Source organism: Podarcis muralis, chromosome 1, assembly GCF_964188315.1.
Source record: "Podarcis muralis chromosome 1, rPodMur119.hap1.1, whole genome shotgun sequence".
Taxonomy (NCBI): domain Eukaryota; kingdom Metazoa; phylum Chordata; class Lepidosauria; order Squamata; family Lacertidae; genus Podarcis; species Podarcis muralis.
Window position 1 is genome coordinate 65,174,462 of NC_135655.1, and position 17,595 is coordinate 65,192,056.

Genomic DNA, 17,595 nt, shown 5'->3' on the forward strand with positions numbered 1-17,595 from the left:
AAATAGAAAATAATGCATACTTATGAAATATGAATGGTACAATATAAAGCCGGAATAAAAATACAATGACAGATGAAACAGCAGTGCAAAAGGTATAAACCCCACACATGCACATGCACACACACATAAATATATGGAACACTGAAGCACTTTCTTAAAAGGCCTGGCAACGCAACAGAAAAACTACAGTGTTGGCACCAAGTGAGCCTCTCTAAGGAGAGCATTCCACATTCAGTGTTGGAATGTGTTTGAGTTTACTTGGTGAAGTTGAAGATGTCTTGCCAGCAACAAGAAGTGCTTGTATGGCCTTGAATGTTATCTGGAGTCTTCAGACTCAGCTTTGGGAACCTTCTTTTCTTCTCTCTCAGCACCATGGTCCCCCTCCAAACTATCGCCTCTTCCCTGCGGCTAAAGTTTCCTCTTGAAAAACAGCAGATGATCCTCTGGGTACATATCCTGGCTTACATCTAGTTTGCTCTTTACTTCATTACTCTGGCCAGCATCTGTACAGTTCGGAATTCTGTGGGTTAGTAAAGGCTCTTGCCATAAATATAAAATTTGGATAGTATAATTAAAGGAACATTTGTGCACAGGGATAAGAGGATAAAGGTCCTTCCTGTTTTTGATTTATGTGCTCTAGTGTAAAATGTTTGATTAATGAAATTAGAAGAACATTTTGTTTTCATTTTAGCCTGCCTGGAGTTTTGGTCTGTCAGGCATAACAGTAATCGTAATTGCTAGCAAATTATTAAGCGTAAAATCTTGGCAATGCAAATAGTTGCCAGTAATATGTGCTGAGTGTATTTAAATAGACTGTGTGTTGTTTCTCTAGTTGCAAAAATGCCTGAAACTACTTGAGCACTGCAAACCTTCTGGATGAAAAATCTGTTCTGTGAATATGGCTGAAGTGGTTTGTTTATTAAAATTATGCTTATGAAATGACGTTATAATCTGTGTATATTTAAAATCTATTGATTAGGACGGCTGCTGCTGAGGGTAATTTGTGAGCCTTTGCTCTGCAAAATATAACGTTTCAAGCCTTCTGAAAAGGAACCTTCTTGGCTTGCTGCTTTTATTCTTGTGGAGTGTTTCTATTTTATTTGCTCTGCTCTGCTTGCTTTGATTTCACATATCAAGGGGGAACAAGGAGAGTGGAACTGCATAATCAGTGCTGCAGTCCTGCTGCTGCTAAGAGACTCCTATGCACTGCAGCTCTTTGCACAGAAGGGCTGCCTGCTGGACCACCTTTTAGAACTCTCCCTTTGTGAATGGAACTAAGCGAATTATTGAAAGGATAGAGGGGTAATGAATCCTTTGGCATTAAATGTTACAATATGCAGCAGGTGAGGGAAGAGATTTGGTGTGCCACCCAGGCCGTCCTGTTAAGGACAGCTCTTTAAAGGAAGCTGGGCAAATTGAATGTACTCGGAAAAGATCAAGTCTAGGATTTTGAGAGTTCTTAAATCCTTTTGTCATCCTTGATTGCTTTAACAATAAGGATGGTCTGTACTACACCTACAGACATTTGTGTCAACTGAGTTCAACCAAAAAGAAAAGTGGGGAAAGTGAGGTTTTTGGCACAAGAAGTGAATGAATGCACATAAGCATGCTCTCCAAAATAAGGGCAGCTGTCCTTGTTAAACTTATGAGGGTTTTTTGCCTGATAAAAACTGAAATACATTGCAAGGATTGACTATTGAATGTGTTGAATTTCAGCGACATTATTTTATGTTTTGATGTGGAGGCTATCTGTGTTAAATCTCTGTTCATTTTAATTCATGGCATGATTTTAGAGACAGTGATTTTATATCTGAAGGGCAAGGAAAGTCAGGTGTATGTACCCTGTACCCTGTGCTCTTACGACAGAGAATGTGTACCTGTTGGCTTAAATGTTGCTGTTAATGTAATTAAATGAGTACATTTCTGTAGAGTTCCATTGCAAGGGCATTTACATACTTTTATGTTCACAGAACTGTTCAGTCAGCTTCAGTTCTCTATTGTGATATGAAATTTCGAACTGGTGGGCACATTACAATGCTGAAATGATTTTTGTGGTTTATTTCTGGAGTTCACACATTTCCTCCCCATTACTGTATTCCTGTGTAGCTGTTGCCAGAATGGAAGAAACAGTTTTGCCAAGTAAACCACAGAAGTAGATTGAAGCTCCAGCCTAATTAGGTCTCTAATGTGAAGTCCTTTATTATTTAGGAGTTTCTTAGTGTCAGAAGCTTGCCCCCCTTACTTTTATGTCAGATTATTATACTATTATTATTTTAAAAAATAATAATCCCCACAGTCCAGAATAGAGTGTGAAAGTATATGATATGGAGGATGCATAGTGGCACTGAAAGCAGCTACCCTGTGAGGATCTCCTTCTCTCCTGGCAAATCTCAATATGCAACGTGTTGAGAATCCCTACACTCTGCAAACAGGAGTTTGTGAGCTAGAATTGAAGACATTCTAAACAAAATTATGTCATTGTGGGAGGGGGCAGTCTACTTTTAACATTATTGTTGACACCTGTCAGTCTTGAGGAGTGTGCCTTTGTGGGTGAAGCCAAACCGTTGGAGGGTTACAGCGCCTGCTGTGGCTGTAGAGACCAATACTGGAGAGACATGTTTCATTGCAGAAATTAGAGAGGCTAAAAAATAAGGATAAAGGGTTTCATTGCACAGTTGGCAACATATTGATCGCTTTCTGACAGTTGAATTTAAAAACCTTTAATTTGTATTAAAAATGTTCTGTTCATTAAAAATTGAAAGAAGGTGAGAAACTTTCCCCTGTAGTTATTTTTCAGTGTCTTACTTCATTTTGAGAAAGAAAAACCTATCTCCCCCCGCCCCCCGGGAGAATTTTGGCATGCCATTGAATGTGCCTCCTGAATGCCCATGCTGCAACCAGGGTCTTTTGTTTTTGTTTTTATAGAATATTCAGGTTCATTGGAAACCTGTGATTTGTGATAGGAATGAAAAACACTTGACAGGTTTGACTCTAAAATAGCTCTGCTTATTGATTGTTTCAGTCAAAATGTCACAACGGATTCATCAAGTGTTGTCCTCATTGCCCTCTACGTGTTTTAACAATTTCCCCTAAGATGGAACTGGAGCTTTTCCTTCAAATGGCTCTGACAACAGAAGTGTCACTGGAATGTTCTTCTAGCTCGGTTTATGTGAAACATTGTAATAGGGTTTCACATTGGTGATGGAGGACAGTCCAAAATTGGAAATAAGAATTGAATATCTAATATCATAGGTCTGCCTCCTGAAGCCATTTCAGATGGGACTGAAACCCTCCATATTCTGGACCAATCTGAAATTAATCCATTTTATGTCTCTACTATGAGCCATCTATGCTGCCCTCTATCCCTAGCAGAAAGGCAGAAGGGCAGACCCATGGCAGCCATAAGGCCTCAGGCTAAGTATCTATACTCTCTTCTTCCAGTATTTATGGCTGCTCTGATTCAGTCAGTTCAAAGTACATTGAAGTGACCCCACTCAGTCAGAATTCAAGTATGTATGTATGTATGTATGTATGTATGTATGTATGTATAAAATACAACATACGTAAGTTTAGACATGGTATACCTGTGAAATGTTGTACGCATCAGTTGAATGTAATTGATCGTCACAAGTTACAAAAGTGGAGCTATTGTTTACACAAAGCAGGTGGTGCTCTGCATAGTAGACAATTTCAGCCCATCTGTAAAGTTTAAAAATGGATATGTTCCAGCAAGTTGCTAATACAAAAGGCCTGAAACATGACTTTATTGTTTTGGCATGCCATTTAATGTCACATTTGTTCCTTTATATTTTGGAGTAACACAAGGGTACAGCTTAATATTTCAAAACCATTTTGTTCTGGGTGATATAAGCAACAGTCTTTGAAGAAGACACTGATTTCATCAAGGTCAGAGTATCTCCCGCTGCATTTCCATCTTATATCTTTGGGGGATTGCTGTGTCTGTCTAAGAAACATTGGACTTTTTTTTAAATATATATAAAAAATCTCCTGTTGACCTGATATGACTTGTGAAGCAGACAATAAGCTGGTACATTTTCTGTTTCTTTCTTCTTTCCCATATTCTGATTCATTCTCCCACCCCCCCTCTCGCATGGATTTGATTCCAATAAATCATTTGTCTGCTTAAAAATAGGGCCATTCTAAACATTGTTTCTCTGTAGTTTGAAGCCCCCTTTTTTACTCTAAGCTGCTGCAAATTCTTGGTGCAATGTTCTTCCTCCATTGACCTCACAGCTTCATTGGCCTACACTGCTATTTACGGTAATTCTGTTGGCTGCTGCAGCCACCTTATCATCCATGATTATCCATGTCATGGATGCCTGCAAACAAAACTACATAGGTCACAACAGCCAAAGAAGAAAGAAGGAAATGCCACCAAGAAGAATAGTATTGGGATGAGACACATGGGTTTGCAACAAGTGCCAAAACATGGATGATGCTTTCAGAGTCACCAAAAGGAGTTCTAAAGAAGACATGTAGTTTAGACTCAACAGTAAAATACTTAAAAACGAATGCAGCTACTTTCCCATTAATTCTGTTTCCACAAAAGCATTAATAAATATGAGTAGTTTTCCCTTCACTCTTAGGTACATACAATGTGCATCTCTGGCTAAATCTTGAACTGTACAATTAAAAATGTATTAAATGTAGATCTGATTCAGAACTCCTTTGTTTTCTGTACCTGCAGCCAGTCCAAGGATTTGACTATGCCAAGCAACATTTGGGCCAACAGGGAGCTGAAGATGAGGTTTTGCCTGTAACCCAAGAGACTGTAGTACTGCCGCTTCCAGTGAGAGATGCTCCTGCCTCTCAGGAGAGGGAAATTATTCAGGATGGAAGCACTGCTAAAATTGCAAAGTCCAATGACACAAGAAAGAGGTAAGTATTAACAGCAGAAGGAACACCCTGGTCAGTCTTAATTCGAAACTACTGTGGAATTTACAACCATTACAGTGCCTATATAATGGTCTTTCTCGTGTGTGTGTGTGTGTGTGTGTGTGTGTGTGTGTGTGTGTAGAGATATTGGAGCCAGAGTGATGGACTGCTATATTGATTAGCTAGGCTTCCTACAGAAAATATTACTATTGTAATATATTTTTGCAAGTTCTTCTTGTTCGAGGGATATTGGTGACTTTCTACATTTTGTTAGGTGGCCTTCCATTTTATATAACCACTTACCTGCCTTGCTCAATTTTTTTGTTCTCAGTTGTTTGTTTGCTTAGTTCAAATGATAAACTGAAACTTAAGTCAAATAAGATGGATGTGGTTCATTAGCCCAGGGACATGGAATTGCTCTATCCTCTAATGGAGCAGCTTCACAGGTTGGGATTCAACTAGTGAGTCCTGTCAGCGAAAGCCCTGTACAGGGACTTCTGCTTGCACAATGCGACGTTCTTCTTCTCCTCCCCTGGTGCCTCCTGAGAGTGGCTCTGGGGGGAGGGGACAGAAGAACCCCTGGAGCAGTGCACCGTTGTGGGCAAGGGGGGGGGAATAACCTTACTTTTAAGCCAAATACTTGCCCTGAAGGAACAATCGCCTAGGCGTGACATTGAATTCCTCCCACAGTTTGTGAGTTCTCCTAGATCCACCTTTATCATTGGAGACATTCTTTGGATTTTCCTCCTCAGATGCCAGACTTGTCTTCAGTCACCTCAGGCTTCTCTGCATTGTCAGAAAGATGAATATTTGGAGATAACATAGTTTCTGCAATAGAGATATAAGAGATTTGATTTGTTTTTATTTTATCATGGCAATTTACAAGAGTAATGTAACCAAAATTATAGGCCCCTTTCCTGAGGATCTTGCGAACTCAGTTTCAGCATCTCAAGGGAAGGAGGTCCAAGTGTAACATACAGAGAATGTGCAGAAGTATTATTAATTTATTTACCGTTTTATGCCCAGATAGTTTCTCTATTCAAACTTCAGATTTATTTCAGTAAGGGTGAGGACTTAAAGTGGGTGGGGAGAAGACTGCGGAAAATATAGACTTAAAAGGATCTTAAGAGAGAGTTTTGCTAAGCTAAATGGAGCTCCTCCGGAGGACCTGCTTATTGAACAGGTTTGCACAAAGCTTACACAGAGGTTAGATTATATCCACTCTTTATTGAACATTCATTCTGCATTTTTTGAGGGGCAGTTACACTACAGCGAGCATTCATCTTGATTTGTTTGTGTGGTGTTTACATTTCCTCCCGATAGCCATTAATTCACACCTTTTCAATGAATTTACCTGTCACTTTCCAACTGAAATAGACAGGGTTTTTTTAATTAGTGAAGTAGTTCTGCCGGGGCAACAGAGCACATTAAAGGTAAAGGTACCCCTGCCCGTACGGGCCAGTCTTGACAGACTCTAGGGTTGTGCGCCCATCTCACTCAAGAGGCCGGGGGCCAGCGCTGTCCGGAGACACTTCCGGGTCACGTGGCCAGCGTGACATCGCTGCTCTGGCGAGCCAGAGCTGCACACGGAAACGCCGTTTACCTTCCCGCTAGTAAGCGGTCCCTATTTATCTACTTGCACCCGGGAGTGCTTTCGAACTGCTAGGTTGGCAGGCGCTGGGACCGAACAACGGGAGCGCACCCCGCTGCTGGGATTCGAACCGCCGACCTTTCGATCGGCAAGCCCTAGGCGCTAAGGCTTTTACCCACAGCGCCACCCGCGTCCCTAATCCTTAAATGTCCTTAAATTTAATCCTCCTTAAATGTGCAGACCTAAAGTTCTGGTATGCGGCTGAATCAGTCCCATGATGCCTTGGAGGTGCTGCAGATAATTACTGCATCAGTTCTAACCACAGACTTGAGGCTACCTAACAGCTGTAGAAATTGTTTACTTTCTGTCAGACCAAAGATTCTTTAATTATAAAGATAAACTTGTCTTATATTTATTTGAAAATGCCCTTGTCTTATGCTCTGACAGTGATTGCTCCTTGACTGGACAGTAGATTACCAGAACTCGTTACAATAAAGGAGTTGTTGTTGATTTGCTTCCTTCTGATATCAATACTACTAAGGGAAGCTATCTCATATTACAAAATGCATTTGTAATAGTACCAGCAAGTTTTCCTTTAAAAATAGCATCCTTATAATTTATCACCTAAGCCTTTTGCTAAAACACTTAGAACTGCATCTCACATCACACTTAAAAGACATAGATATGGTAACTTGAAGCTCTCCCTAGCAGCCTTACAAAACTTGAGGAGTCTAATTTTCTACAAGACTAGGAAGGGGAGAGACACACCAGCTGTGACTTATTGCCACCCTCCTTTCCTTTTGTGTTTATTGTTTACTGTGTTGCTTCTGTGGACAAGGAAGGGGGAAGGGTTTTTTGTTTTTTGCTGTGGATGCTTGTGGGTTAGATTAGAAGGGGTTGGTTGCTATATTCTCTTGTTATCTTTATTGTTCAAAAATATGTGTGCATAAAACTAACCCATACAGTATATGCATACAAGCCTTGAGTTGTGGTTCCTGCATTGCAGGGGGTGAACTAGATGACCCTTGGGATCCCTTCCAACTCTACAGCGCTTTGATTCTGTGTACGAAAGCGTGCAAAATTGTATTGAGAATATGCATTCACAATTGAATATCTCTTCTTTTTAAATGTCCAGTGATACAAGACAATCTTGCAGAGGCTAAAAAGGGTTTTTTCCTCCTCGTACAGAGCCGATAAAACAATTTTTATTGCACAGCAATTTCTTTTACTATGCAGTTATAAACACAGCTGCATACAGACTCCATACATGACGAACAGAATGAGAGTGCAGCCATATTTCTGAAAGAGTGCAAGGAGACAGAGTTGTGCAGTCAGAATGCTTTAACGGCCTCTGTTTTGGGGGGAAAGTGACTTTTTGTCCTTTGCAATATTTCCCTTCATCTCGGTGAGTTTACAAAGGAGATGCATTCAATTGTGAATGCATAGAAATCTTTCTAAATTCTGAGCTGTTATGAAAATGTACTGTGGATGCCTCCTTGATTTTATTGTGTTTCTTTATTGCAACATTTTTATCTTTCTTTTTGTATAAGAATCAGGCTTGAGAAGTCAGCGATGCAAACCAAGCTAATGCAATAACCTTGAAATGAGAAATATGCAGGAGAAACTTACAATCTTCCTTGTTGCTATGGTTACTTGCAGCAGGTCGCCTAGTGAGAACGGTTCTGTCATCAGCAACGAATCAGGAAAGCCCAAGTCAGGCAGAAGCTCTCCACAGAAAGTAATGGCACAGCAGAAAGTGACAAAAGAGGAGGGAAGAAAGAGAAATGGTGAGAAATGTTTCCTGATGAGAGATCTACTGTATAACTGCCATTTCTCCCATGGAGATATGCTGCCACAGAATATGCAGCATTGCAAGCCACTCTTTTTTTTAATGCCCTGCAAATAACAACCCTCCATGCATCTATTCTTCTCTCTAGCTGTGTTTCCTCTCTTTGTTTATACACATTTCTCTGCTCTATAAAGCTATCCATTCATCACTAAGCTCAATATTTGTTCAGACTCTTGAATCGTTGCAATCATTGGCTTGTTTTCATAGTACATTAAGAAAATGGGGTACAGTGGTTTGTATTCATGTACCTGGATTTGTATCCATAGCAAATAGCCCTTTTTTGTTTTGTTTTCAGTCTGGCTTTCAATTCCCCCAGATCTGATAGCATGCCTTAATTAGGCATAACTGGATGTTAAGGTGTGGTGGTCCATAGTGCTGATGATTCTTTGTTCTTTAGGCACCCTCCTTTTTCTCTGTCTTTGCTAAGGTCCTAAGCTAAAGAGCACCCCCTAAGAGTCTCATTTTTCATATTGAAGCTGTAGGCTTTGTGATTAATAGTGTACCAGCTATAGTTAATGAGAACTGGATATTAATTCCCAGCATTTTGTGATTTATTTTTTGCTTGCTTACTGCTCTTCCTGAGTTTTGAATGTTGTATATTGTAAACTAATGTGTGAAATCAGTCATTTTTTAAAATTTGTTGCTGTCTGATTATCAGTGAATGGCTTGATCTTAAAACTTGCAGCTCCATCTTTAAAAAAATATGTGGGATGTACTGTATTTTGCACTAATGTAGACTTACAAAGTTTGCATTGCAAACAGCATTAAATATGGTTTTGAAGATTCTTAACTGAATGCAGATGTTTAGGATCAATGTTTGTCCTCCATCTTCAAAGCACTTAATCTGGAAAAGATCCATTGAACTATGTAGTAGTCCCCTGAGTAAACTGTCCCCTGAGAACACTGTAAAATAGGAATCCTGCAGTGGGTATAGATTCCTGCATTTATAGCAATTATGAAATCTTCTGCTTGCAAGACTGATATCAAAATCCACATGAATCACAATGGAACTAGCAAATGGTAGCAATTGGAAAGAAAACAGCATGCTGTTTCCCACAGATTATATTTTTAAAAATCCTTCCTGAAAGTATTGAAGAAAACCATTTATTGTCCACTTGTCTGTATTAAATATGTTAGTGAGGATGTTATTTTCTGTTTTGTTTCTTTTTTCTGTGACATTTAGGTTTTAAATCCTCAAAGAAAATTGGTAAGAGATTTTAGTTTCTTAATTAAAACTATACTAATAATTCATTCAATTCATAATTGCTACAATTCTAATGCATCTTTACAATCACTATAATGGCTACTAAAACCAGTATTTCGCTATAAGGAGTGTGGGTGGGTGGGTGGGTGATAAATCCATGTATTTGAACCCTGCTCTGAGAATTTAGCTACAGTGAAATATTTTGCTTGTGGGCAGAAAAGATAATGTAATCATGGCTTGATTTGCTTGTCTACACAGAAGTCTCTAGAGACTGTGCTCTGTGTTGTACCCAGAGGACTCTGTGGTGTTTCCTCCCCAAATATTTTTCACCCCTCTCAAAAATGTCTCACTGAGAGGCCTCCCCCCTCCCATTCCCACTAGCCCCCTTGAGCAAGGGAGAACTCAACATAACCTCATGTAACTTCACTGGATTCCAGTTTATCAAGGGGTTGCCAGGCTTTGGGGGCCAGTGGTAATTTTGAGAAAGTGCCATGGGCACCAGTCACAAAATGGCTGCCGGGAAGGGGCATGGTGGTGTGATACAAAAAAAGCTGCTTTGTGTATGTGACATACTGGTTTCCACATCTAAAAGAGCAGGAAAATAGACAGGACCACAACTTCAACCCTATCATCAATGGGAAAAGGCAGCTACAGCGGCCACCACTGCACTTGCTCAGAGAGTTCAGTTCTTTTCCCTCTTCTCTGTTCAGAACTGGGGGGAGAGTGGGTGTCCAATCCTGGTATCTAATGAAAGGTGGGCATGTTAGAGGGGAGATGTTTGATGTATGAGACACCGAACCAATGCAGACAAAACTGAGCAGAAAGAGCAAGCAATCACTTGTGCATAATGGATTTTTTTGAGGGGATATATACTGAGACCTTTAGCAGGTTCCATAGGAGGTACTGGCAGGCTCACTGGTACCCAGAGCACCACATTAGTAAGTCCTGCTGTGCATGCAGATCAAGCAAGCAATATAGAGGCAAGACACCTGAATATTGTTTATAAAGTTCTGCATGTTCATATTAATATAGCTGTCAAGGTTAACCTGAGAACCAGAGATTTGTTGCTCCCACAAGTTTCTGGGCCAAACTCGAAGCCTCTTACAGCCGTTCATGTCCAGGAGAGCCAGCTTATAGTTTGAGAATACTAAATATTCAGAACTATTTCTGAAGGGGGTTGGAAGAGATGACTTCAGGGTCCATTCCAACTCTACCATTCAATGAAGGTGCAATTCTGATATTTACCATATAGAACATAGAACTGAAAGCTCCCAGTTCTAGCCTCAGCAGCTTCTTACCAGTGGATAATTACTCAGTAGGCAGACTGAGCTCATGTTTAGGGCACCAGCAAAGCAGGGGCATGCACACACACACAAAAATTGTTAAATAATTATTTGATATTTCAAAATAGTTACCATGCAAAAAATCAGAACTTCCTTACACCCCACAGCACACTCTTCCCCCATTTTTCTGTTCTCTTTTTGTTACTGATGTTGAATCACCCCTTCAGCTCTATCAAACTTGGGGCCTCTGAGAGTTAAATACACAGTTAAACAACAAATCTAAAACGTAGCCCCTTCACAAGGACAAAACTCAGACCATGGTCTACAGCTGGAAACTGTAGCAGAAACATAGTTCCAGCTGACTATACATTAGAAATCCCTGAATATTGCAGAGTCTTTACTTTGGTCCATTTCTTATAATCAACATGTCTGTTTTTGTCACTTGGGTATTGAAACAGTTCAGCGTGTACTACTGTACTCCTCATATTTTTAGAGCATTCGCTCTTTTATAGATTTCACCTATATTAACTAAATTTCCAGGCAGACCTGATAATTTTTACACCTCCCTCCTTTTGTCAGACTCCATTAATGAAATTACTATCCAAGTGGCAAAATGCTTTGCTTCAGCGTGCATTACGAGGAACCGTTTGATTAAATCTCCCCACCAGCCCTACTAGCGTTCAGCAACCCTTTCTAGGTGACTGTGAATGTGCTGCAACCCCCCCCCCCCAATATCATTAGCCTTTCACTGTGCTGTCAATTCCTAACAGTCCTCCGCTGTTCTGAAAATTGCAACTATACTTGTTTGACTGCGAATTAGTGGCTGAGCTGTGATGGTAATAAGAAAGAAAGAATTGCATTTGGGCAAGGGGGAACCGCAATCTTTTCAGTGCTTAGGGCAGGCATAGGCAAACGCGGCCCTCCAGATGTTTTGGGACTACAACTCCCAGCATCCCTAGCTAACAGGACCAGTGGTGAGGGATGAGGGGAGTTGTAGTCCCCAAATATCTGGAGGGTCGAGTTTGCCTATGCTTAGCTTAGGGCCTCTGAAGGTCTCAATCTAGCTGCCTTCTTACACTAGTGTATGGCCAGGTTCAGACCTCTGTGACACTGGTGACATATGTACAGGCTTCTTCATTCACTTCAGTGGCAAGAGCGGCTTGTGTGGAGCTTCTGCCATTGAAATTCATTATTCTTATTCATACTTATGCACGAAAGTTCTAAAAGAGCTCTTGCACAGAGGCGTACCTAGGGTCCCTTGCGCCGTTGGCAAGGAGCTGTACCAGTGTCCTGTCCCAACTCTCCCGCCGCCCCCAAATAACTTTACTGCAATAGTCACATTGAAAATTACTACATTTTACATGACCCAAGTACCCGATGCATCTAGAGTGAGGGTGAGGTGAGGAGGAAGGGCAAAAAATTGCACGCCTTTGTGTCGTGATGCAAGAAGGATGGGAAGCTTCTCCTGCATCACCGCATTGCCACACACATATGCCATACACACCAGAGTCTCCAGTGGTCTACCTTCATACTGCCTTGCCATTTCTTCTACCACTCGGGTTCCAGCTTTGTCTGAACTTATGACCTTACATAGGTAACTGGAGACAGATTTCTGGGGTGATTTTTGTCCCCCTGCTTGGGTCTGCGGTTTCACCAGCCCCTAGGTAGGCCTTGCTCCTGCATGACCAAATGATATCACCATGTTTTTGTTCTGTTCTTGCAGATATAAGGCTGTTTTTGCAAATATAAGGCTGCATACATTTAAATGACATTTGTTTTTCCAAAGAAATCTGAGAATTAGTTTATACTTTTCAGAGCTACGATTCCCAACACCATTAACAAATTACAATTCCCAGGATTCTTTGGGGGTATATGGGCTTCAAATGTGTTTTACTTGTATGGTATGTACACAACTTTATTAGCAAGCTGCAAGACCCAAGAAGCAAAGTATAAGCTGGAGCACACTTTGGCTATCTTTCTAAGCCTTTAATGTATTTTTTTCAGTTTTTAATGTATTTCAGAAAATGCAGGATCTCAAAATCAGAATCTCTTTGTTATTCACTTTGGTTGATACAGACTCAAAGTTAAGATTGGTTCATCAGTTGTCATAGTAACAGACCAATTTTAGAATCTGTTCTTCTGGCATTTAGTTAACAGAGGAAAGTGATAACATTTGGTTACTTTTACAATATAAAACTTTAGTGCAGCTCTGCTTAAAAGCGTCCCTCATTCAGGTGCAGATAAGCACACAAATAGGAAACAGTTGAAATGTACATTCAAGAAACACTTCACTGAAAGGCCAAGGGATGTAGCCAATAAAGCTGTTTCATTGGCACAAGGACTTTGGCCTGTGCAACGAGACTTCCTCTTCCCATGCCCCCTCCAGATCTGCTCTAGGTTCCCCCCTCCGCAACCATCCAGAGAAGATTAGGGAAGGGGAGGGATAGGAAGTTCCATTCCATAGGCTGAGGTCCTTGGGCTACTGGGCAATTTAGTTGAACACCACCCTAACATTTTGGGAGAGATGACCTTCTATTCATAGTTAGAATTGCTTGTTAGGATTTTTAATAGAAGATTAATTTAAAATCACTGTCTTTTATAGATCACGTCTTCACGGGTCACTGTGTTTTCCTGCTCACTTTCCTGCTAATAAAGACAGAGCAATGTTTGCCACAGCCAAATTCTGAATGTGCCTCTTCATAATATTAAAAATTGTGTTCCTTTTTGTAGATGTGATGCAGTAACTTAAGTTTAATCCTAGCCAATGAATATAGAGTTGGCAAAGTTCACATAAGTTTCTGGACTTTTTTGCATGGTATAAGAATGATGCATCTTCGTCTCTCTGTCTCTTCCCTCCCCCAACCTTTCACCAGTCAGATGATATGACATGTGAGCTGGGCACTCTATGTTGGTGCCTGTTCATGTGGAGGTATCACTCATGCAGGTTTTCTCTTTTTGTTTTGAGGAAGAAAATGCTATCAATTAGCAGCAAAGGATTTTATGGTGAAAAGTACCTGTGGTTTTAATTTGAGTTATGCAGTATCTCGCATTGAGTCATTGGCAGACAATAATTGTGTCTATAGACAATCAAAAAGCTTTCAATAAAGTATGTCACCAAAGGTTCCCAAGTAAGAATTGTAGTCATGGAATGAGAGGGCAGGTACCCTTATGGATCAGTAACTGCCTAAAGAACAGGAACCAGAGAGTAGGAAGAAATGGACAGTTCTCCCAATAGAGGGATGTAGAAAATAAAGTCCCCAGAAGATTGGTATTGGTACAGTGGTACCTCGCAAGACGAATGCCTCGCAAGACAAAAAACCCGCTAGACGAAAGGGTTTTTTGTTTTTTGAGCTGCTTCGCAAGACGATTTTCCCTATGGGCTTGCTTTGCAAGATGGAAATGTCTTGCAAGTTTGTTTCCTTTTTCTTAACACCGTTAATACAGTTGCGACTTGACTTCGAGGAGCAACTCATAGAACGCGGTGTGGTAGCCTTTTTTGAGGTTTTTAAAGACTTTGGTGATTTTTGAAGCTTTTCCAAAGCTTTCCCGACACCATGCTTCGCAAGACGAAAAAAAATCGCAAGACGACAAAACTCGCGGAACGAATTAATTTCGTCTTGCGAGGCACCACTGTATCTCCAAACTTGATAAATGAGTACTAAAATAATGAGATCATTGTAAACAAGTGTAAAGTGATGTACATTGGGGCAAAATATCTTAGTTTCTCATATACACTGATGCATTCTTAGCTGACAGTCACTAACAAGGAACAAGACCTTAGGGTTGTAGGGTCGCTCAAAGAAGATCGTGACCTGATGAAAACTGTGCGGCAGCTGTGGAAAAGGTGAATTCCATATCCGGGATCATTAGCAAAGGGACTAAAAATAAAACTGCCAATATCAGAATGCAGATCTATACTACACTTGGAATACTGTGTACAGTTCACATCAAAGGATACTGAAGTGTTGGAAACAAAACTGATCAAGGGATGGAGCAACTCCCCAGTACAGAAAGGCTGCGACATTTGGGACTTTTCAATTTAGAGAAAAGGCAAGTTAAGTGAGAATGTGATAGAAGTGTACAAGACTATGCATGGTGTAGAGAAACGTTTTTATCCATTTATCATGGGTACTAGAACTCGGGATCATCCATTGAAGCTGAATGTTGGGAGTTTGAGGACAAATAAAAAGAAGCACTTCTTCAAACAGAGCACATAATTAAAATACGGAATTTGCTTCTACTGGGGAGGCTTAGGTGAGTTCATGGAAGATAAGGTTAAGTTCTCTCACCACTGTTGGAAGCAGTATCCCTTTATCTATGAGTTGCTGGGAGAGTGCAGCTCAGGCTTTGCTTCCTATAGGCACCTTTTAGGACATCCTGTGAGAACAGGATGCTAGATGAGATGGCCACTGGCCTGACCCACAAGGGCTCTTAATGATCCTTAATGGGTGTGTGTTTCCAAATCCATTTTCCAAGGGTTTCTTTTATCACCGGCTGCATTTACACACATGGAAACAGCAAAGAACACTTTGATGAACAGTGTCACTTGGTCTTGAAACCTGTGCATGTGGTGTCTGAGCTCCCAAGGTTAGCCTGAGAGCCTTTCCAGTTTAGCTGCCATCTCCATCAACACGCTTTTGTAACCTTGGTCTCAGATTGTTTGTTCTATCAGTTGTAGGTAGGATGGGGTGGGCTGCGTGAGACTCTCTGCAATCCTAAAAGGTAGTGCTTTTCTAGAAACATGATTAATCTCAACAGAAAAGTGCCAGTTCAATATGCAGAATATTTCAGTGAAATTCTAGTTTCTATAGTAACTAGCTCCTTCCTCCTAGTAAATGGTTAGTGTTGCTGTGCTTTGGAAATGAGTAGGAGGATGAAATGAATATAAAAGGACACTGTAGAGCTGTGTACAAGCAAAGTAAAATAATAGCTTTAGCTGAAGGCTGTTTCCCTTTCCCCCTTCATTACAATACGCAACATACACAAACAGCTGTTGCCCTCCTCATAAAGATGAACATGTTTTTTCCATAGGAATATAAAAAACTCATTAAGGCTCCACAATTTTAAGTGAAGGCCTTTAGAATTAAGTTTGCCGTAGTCTATTCAAGTACATTTCAAAATTCTGAACATGCTGTACTTTCTGCTGTAAAGATAGTTTTTTGTGAAATTATGGCAAAATGTGGGCAATCCAGTATTTTGCCCCAGCCCCATAATAGGCTCCATGCACTTGTGAGAGCCTATTGGTGATTTACATGTTGATGATTGTGGAGCTTAATCAGATTCTTCTGAGCAAACTTTGTGAAGTCACTGTGAAAGAGATAGATAAGACCAAACATAAAACTGCCCACAGTGTTTGCTTACAGTTCATTGCCATCTAAATGACAGCTTAACTTTGCCAACATTTGTAAACCACATCTTGATTTTATCGCTCATGTGTCAGTGAGATGAAACACAAGAATAAAGTCAGATTTGTAATTTAAGTGACATTTACCGAACAAGTATTCTGTTCCAAGGATGAGAGAAATTCCTTTTCCAGCTTTCTTATACAGTATTATCATAGTTTAAGGCTCAGATTTTCTCACATTTAAATAATTAATTTTGGCATTTTCTTCTTAAGATATGTGTTGAGGCTGTATTTTAAGGCTAGCTTGAAAGTTTGTGCTGAAACATGACACACAACCTTGAAAAAAAATCAAAAAGCAGGATTCTGACTAAATGAAGGAACTGGGCTTGCTTATTATGTATGTGGTCGATTCAAATAAGTCTTTAGAAAACAGGATAGAAAACACATAAAACACATTATTAGGATGTGTTTACTAATGTCATGGTGATGTCTGGTCATTTTATACCCATAGAAAGTAAGTGTAGCCCAGTCTTGTACATGTTTACTGAATTCTCAAGGTAGTTGTAGCCCTAACTAGATCTACTCAGAAGTAAATCCCATTGAATTCAGTGGGACCTGATCTCAGGTTAACGGGATTAGGATTGCAGTTTTAGTTTTTATAGGACTACTGCCTTGACATAGTTATTTTCTTCTTTATCCCTTATCCAATATAATCTGTTCATATGTTGTGATGAATACTTTTTTGCACTCATGGGAACTGTATCATTCAAGTGAGTGAAATAATGTGTGAATGAATAACAGCATCTGGGATCTCTAGTACTTTTCAGTTTCTGTGGTTGTCAACAAATGTATGTTGAAGACTATGGTAGTTACAGCAGTTAAGATTCCATTTGCAGGAATGTAGCCCCAAAGTAGCTTTAATGGGTTTAAGAATAGGCCTAGTGATAACATCTACAGTCTCTGATAAATGGATTTGGCCAGAGATCACTACGCTGACCTCCAGGTTTAGTAGTCATATGAATTACTACAACTGAAATGGTATAAGAGTATAAGGCAGCAATCCTGTAACCATCTCCCTGAGAGTAAGCACTATTGGACTCAATGCAACTTGCTTCTGAGCAGACATATATATAGAATTGTGCTGTAAAACAGTCTGAAAATAATTTAGAAAATGCTATTATGCTGCACGTTTTCATAAAAGAAGATATAACAGATTCAATGCCCTTGAAATTGCATGCCTTTTTGAAAGGGGACCCCCCAAAAAACACCCACCCACCCACCCAGCAGTTTTCTGTGTTAATTGGCACTTTGCCAGTCAAATGGACTGTATAATTTCTAAACAGAAAATGAAGCAGAAAGGACTCTATAAATATATTAACATAATTTGGTTGAGTTGTGACCCTTAAATTCTTCCTTGGAGCCTACCCC

The 17,595-nt window shown here is 40.2% G+C and overlaps 1 protein-coding gene across 6 annotated transcripts in view; it reads left to right on the forward strand.

Annotated features, from left to right (window-relative positions):
• Positions 1–17,595, forward strand: part of KIAA1549L (KIAA1549 like) — a 150,803-nt gene that overhangs the window by 94,263 nt on the left and 38,945 nt on the right. For 4 of the 6 annotated variants that reach the window (XM_077930143.1, XM_077930128.1, XM_077930141.1 and 1 more), the window contains 3 exons: positions 4,709–4,899; positions 8,147–8,274; positions 9,520–9,543. In XM_077930143.1, coding sequence (XP_077786269.1) covers positions 4,709–4,899; positions 8,147–8,274; positions 9,520–9,543 — 343 coding nt within the window. The remainder of the gene's footprint in view (positions 1–4,708; positions 4,900–8,146; positions 8,275–9,519; positions 9,544–17,595) is intronic. The other 2 variants (XM_028730475.2, XM_077930147.1) reach the window with 1 other exon arrangement.